This window comes from Poecilia reticulata, linkage group LG13 (assembly GCF_000633615.1).
Source record: "Poecilia reticulata strain Guanapo linkage group LG13, Guppy_female_1.0+MT, whole genome shotgun sequence".
Lineage (NCBI taxonomy): Eukaryota > Metazoa > Chordata > Actinopteri > Cyprinodontiformes > Poeciliidae > Poecilia > Poecilia reticulata.
This window is the reverse complement of record NC_024343.1, coordinates 26,431,228-26,436,803: the sequence shown is the minus strand read 5'-3', so window position 1 is coordinate 26,436,803 and position 5,576 is coordinate 26,431,228. Positions and strand designations below refer to the sequence as shown.

Below are 5,576 nucleotides of genomic sequence, written 5' to 3'. Positions count from 1 at the left end.
TTTTTTTACATTTTAACCACAAAGGTACATAGATTTTGCAAACCAGGTTATCTTACAAAAATAACATCCAGATGCATCCAGATGGGCCTCATGTGATGAATTTAGATAAATAATTTTTCTCTGAATTATCAAACTCCCAGTGCATCTTCAATTGTTGAAAAATGGATTAAGAAAAACATGATAAATTTTTTTCTGGCAGCTGAAACATCATAAAACAAATATCCTATCAGAAGTTCAGGGCTTAAGTTTTGAAAACTAGGAGAAAGGAAAGCTCAGCGAAAAGCAGATTAAACTGATGGTCTCATACTATTGACCATTAGTTGTGCTTCGGTGAGTGGACATCATGCTGCGAGTGGCCGCCTGCTGAGAGAGCATTTCAGTCCAATTATATAAGTGAGCAACCGTTTAGAAGGCTTTATTTTACTTCCTGCTTAGCAGAATAGGTTTCTGCATGTAATTATGTAGTTATAGGAAGAAAAAAATCTATTCACTTCAATTCAGAAATACTTTATTTGATCCCAAAGGGAAATTAAAATGAAAAAAAGTCTGTTCTGCTAAATAATGTTGAAAAATAAGCAAGTTTAACATTATCAGCAAATTAAACTTGCACCTTTGCACACCTGTAAGCAGAATATATGTATTTTATGAGAGAGAGTGTAAACAATGTGTTTGTTTACTTTTTGCAGGAGTGCCGTCATAGCTCATCCCAGCAGCTCCTGCTCTGATTGGTTGAAAGGGAGCTGACCTTCAGGCAGTGTGGACAGCAGACCTGACGCAGCAGCTGCACAATGCCGGCTCTGTGCTGCTGTCTGTCACTGTTTTATCAGAGCTGAACACGCTGACTTATTAAAGATCAGTGTCCAAAGGGTTCAGAGATTCTGAATCCCAATCTCAAATGTATCTAATGAATAGCAGAAAACATAATTCAGCCTGAATATATTGCATAATGGGCAACAAAAATTTTTTTTATTTTGTTTTGTGAACAAAACAATAAATTGTGGGGGGGGGGGGTTTACATTCTTGGACATTCACTGCTTAGTTTTTCCATTTTATAATCTGTTATACAACACTATGTAAAAGCTGATATTAGCTGAAAATATCAAATGCAGATGTACTGCTACGCCTGGGCCTTTATCACTGTACTAAAGCGACCCACAGTGAGGATTATGCAATTTCATCAGGAGAGGGTTCAAAGTTGAGCATGTGGACACTTTGCTTTATGGTATCTCATTTCAAGCTAATTTAACTGAAATATGGATTCGTTGCACTTCCTATTCTACACTTTACTATATCCCAGTTCACACATTCACTGATTTTTTTTTATATATACACTGTTCAAAAAAATAAAGGGAACACTTTAACATTTAAGTGAACACTGAAGTGTTCCCTTTATTTTTTTGAGCAGTATATATACTGCTCAAAAAAATAAAGAGAACACTTAAACAAAACAATATAACTCCAAGTAAATCAAACTTCTGTAAAATCAAACTGTCCACTTAGGAAGCAATACTGATTGACCCGACGAGGGTCCTCGTTGTCAATCAGTGTTGGTTCCTAAGTGGACAGTTTGATTTCACAGAAGTTTGATTTACTTGGAGTTATATTGTGTTGTTTAAGTGTTCCCTTTATTTTTTTGAGCAGTGTATATACTGAAAGCGATTAGTTTCAATGCCATCAGAGAGTACTATTGTTGCTTTTATGTTTCACTTTTAGCAGAATATTGCACTGATCCAAAGCAGGAAGACATTCCATCCCAACCTTGTGGGTTGAGTGAAGGGCAGTGAAGCCGTTGGCTCTGGACAGAACATGCAACCAAGCTGAACCTCCTCTAATCCTATTACCGTAACCTTGCATTAAATAAGACCTATTGGAACTCAGACAAGGGGCTGAGCTGTGATTTCTCAGCAGACATCTGAAAAATCTCCATCAGTAAAGTTAGCTTAGGTAAAGCAAAAAAACAAAACAACTCTGAGCGTTTTTCTTATTGTCAGTAACTATAAGAACTGCTCCCCAAAAAATGCAAGTTGTTTAGAATGATGAACTCTTGTTACAAGAAGTATTTTGGTAATTCTTTTCCAACTTTGCAGCACAAGGGTACTTTCATTCAACCCTCAAGAAGCAAAAAGCATGTCATGTCACAGACCACAACAACACTGAGCTCTAAAGTTAGACTTGCAGCAGAGTTGCAGTCTCAGTCAGCCATCTCCGTTTGCTGAACACAACAACAAGAGACAAGCTGCTACTCACTTCCACTCAGTGATTTCAACAGGGACTTGATGCTGATTTCAAAGAAGCCCGAGTCCTGCTGGCTGGTCATGGTTGCAGCTTCCTCCTTTCCCCCCTTTTCTTCCCCTTCAGCAGAATCAGCAGCAGCGGCGGCGGTTGAGCTGGGAGCAGCGTGGCTGTCACCTCTCTGTGACGCACACAGCGCTGCGCTGACGAGACCCAGAAGAAAACACCCGAACACTGCCTTACTTTCCCACTCCTATCTGGTCCTGTCCTTGGCTATAAGTCCCATTACTATCCCTCTTCTCCCCTCCCTCCTCACTCTCTCAACATCTCTCTGTCCCTCCAAAGCTTTGGCAGGCAGTGGGCGGCAACACAAGCTGCCTTTAAATAACTGCGCGGAGGCTGAGAGTGCAGGAAGCAATCCTCTTAGTGGAGCGCGGTTAATAATAACTACTGTTTTCTCTGAGCGCAGGGCCTGGTGATGATGACAGCAATGCATTTGGTTATTATAGCGTGACTGGCACAGTCTTACAGGTCGTCAACTTTGAAGAAATTAAGGCGTATGGGAAGGCGTGTAATGAGACATTATAGGAAACGGAAGGGATCGGTAAACTCACGTGGAATTCAGATAAAGTGCATCAGAGCAGGAGGAAACTGAAGGTCTTGGATATGATCCATCCTCACGGCACCATATTTAAGAAATATTGTTTAATTAATGTGTCTGTACAAATAAAGACTATCCCTGTGTTGAATAGTTACTAGTTTTTTTTTTACCACGTGAGCAAGTCAGGGTATTTTCAACTGATGGTCAGTCAGCACATTTTGGCAACAAAGCAGTTGCTGAGTGCTTTACATAATAAAAACATCAGATTACCACCATGAAGCAAGCAATAAACATTTTGTAAAAATGTCATCATCAAAATCACCCACATATAGATCAAATATGTGGATCAGTGTTCCACCCATTTCGATCAAAGGCAGCTCCACGCAGGTGGGTGTTTAGCCTTGATTTAACGGCTGAACACCTTTTTTGATTTTAAACCACAAAGCCATGTCAGATGTACTACAGCAAACTTGGTCAACACCATGTTTGCATTAACATTTTCTTATAATTACACAATCTTCAGAGCAATGTATTCATGCCCTGAAGATTGTATTGTATTCACAGAATGGTGCAGAGCTGCTAAATCCATTTACAGAGTGATGAGACTAAGGGTATGGGTGGAGGAGGCACAATGGACTACAATAGAAGTATAAGAAGGCAGCTGCTTTCAACTCTAATTTTACTAGGATGTAAACATTGTTAAAAAAAAACATCTGAAAGACCACAACTTTCAACATAAAATCCCTACATAGCAGTCATACTGTCTACAGTGGGCTTATGTACCAGGCTCAAAGTTAACTAGCCAAATAAAAAAATAAAAAAACACATCTAATGGTAAATTTCTCAGATTATAATGTAATCCCCATACATTTAAGTGGACAACATTTTTTTGCCTTACTTCTAGAATAGCGGTTCTCAACGTGGGCGGTACCGCCCCCCAGGGGGCGTTCAGAGGACGGCAGGGGGCGCTGGCGGACATTTTTACAAAAGGGGGGCGCTRGGATGCCTTTGGGGGGCGTTTGGTCGAAGGTAAATTTTACACCTTAAATGCACAACAATGCCAGTTTAGACTTTGAGCAACTTGGTAAAACTGTATTGTGTAACAATAAACCATGCTTGTATCGATGGCAGCTCTTCTTCTATTCAGTGTTTGTTAGCTTCTGTTAGCTTCTTGGCGCAGCTCCGTTCTCCTGCTACTGTTAGCTAAAATCACGATACCGTCACTGTGTATCCCTCTGAAAAATTAACCCATTTAAATCAAGAAATCAAGAAATCCCTTCATGGGTGAAACCGTCATTTTATTTATTTATTTCAACACCGGTGCTGTCCGGTATGAAACGGGGGTGATAGAACAACACAGCACTTTTAAATTTCAATAATCAGAATGCAGAAATTGTTTCCGTTGTTTTAAAAGGTTTATGTCAGTCTGCCTTTTCCCCATCGACACTCTTCCCGACCGCTCTGCACCTTAGGGGCTTAAAAAAAGACGCGCACATTGCGCAAAACTCTGAMACAGGAGAAGCGGGACATAAAACGGAGCGACGAACTAGATGTGAATTATGGCATAAAAACAGAATCCGACGCTGAACAGTGAAAAAACCAACACATGATGTGAAACAGATCATGTGTTGATTAGGCGGCGCAGCAGGTGATGAGATTACTGATGGTGAGCGTCAATAAAYGATMAAATAAATCTAGCAACAGGAAAGAAACTAAAGTGGACATAGCAATAAACCAAGAGAGGATAAAACTAATCAAATGAAACTAAATGGAAATGAATGAAGAACAAAATGCAAGAATAAACTAAGAAACTAAAGTAAATACAGAGGAATAAACTGTTATAGCAAGACCTTTTGAGCAATAATTAATACAGAGACTGTAGGGCAAGAATAAACAGATACTATTTCCACATACAAGGTAAAATAATATTGTTGAAATGCCATGGGTTTGTTGAGACCACATCTAGTACTGAGAATAAATATATCTTACAGACCATAACAGTAAAGAACTGATCACTTATTTATGTTTTTAATTAKWWTTGATATATTWATTTCTTCAATATTATTTTTCATGTCAGTGTTAATGTCATGAGGCTGATGACTCCATGACACTTTCAATTTGACTCATTAGGATTTGATTAAGAACCAGGTTTGTTCTTTGTAATTTCTGTCCAGTAAATCTATTAATCTATAAATCAATAGACATGTTGATATAAAGACATAATCCATGTTTCTGTCTCATATTTGTATGGCATTAAAAGGACCTGAAACTTTTGTTTTTCCACTGAAAACTCTGGTTTGCACAATAAATGCCATGTGGGTGAAGTTTTATGGATGATACTCTGATGTCCCATTCTCCTGAAGGCAGCACAGAAACCGACTGAAACACTGAAGAGAAGAAGAATTATGATTAATGTAGTTACAGTTCTGTCCATGTTTTAATGTTGCAGAGCTCAGTCGTTTGCAAATAATTCAAAGTTTTAACTGGCATGTTGAACATCTTTTGTCTGGTCATTTGGTGGAATATTTAACAACTAGAAAATGGCAAAGAATAAGAATATTGTTTCCACTCTGATTGGCTGCTGTTAGGCCTACGAATTTTAACTTGAATGTTCATTAAATTTTTCATAGACGCTTGTGAAAATAATATCTATTCCCATGGCTTTTTTGTTCTCTGGGAAATTATTTTTGATGATAAATACAGAAACAAGCATAAAAATCAAAACATCTACAATAGTGATAGT

The 5,576-nt window shown here is 38.5% G+C and overlaps 1 protein-coding gene across 10 annotated transcripts in view; it reads right to left on the bottom strand.

Moving 5' to 3' along the window:
* frya (furry homolog a (Drosophila)) overlaps window positions 1-5,576 on the bottom strand; it is a 54,380-nt gene that overhangs the window by 36,577 nt on the left and 12,227 nt on the right. For 2 of the 10 annotated variants that reach the window (XM_008426269.2, XM_008426273.2), the window contains exon 1: window positions 2,248-2,560. The exons of 7 other annotated variants lie outside the window; for them this stretch is intronic. In XM_008426269.2, coding sequence (XP_008424491.1) covers window positions 2,248-2,317 — 70 coding nt within the window. In that variant the 5' untranslated portion in view covers window positions 2,318-2,560. Of the gene's footprint in view, window positions 1-2,247; window positions 2,562-5,576 lie in introns of those variants that run through there. One more of the 10 variants, XM_008426270.2, reaches the window with a different exon arrangement.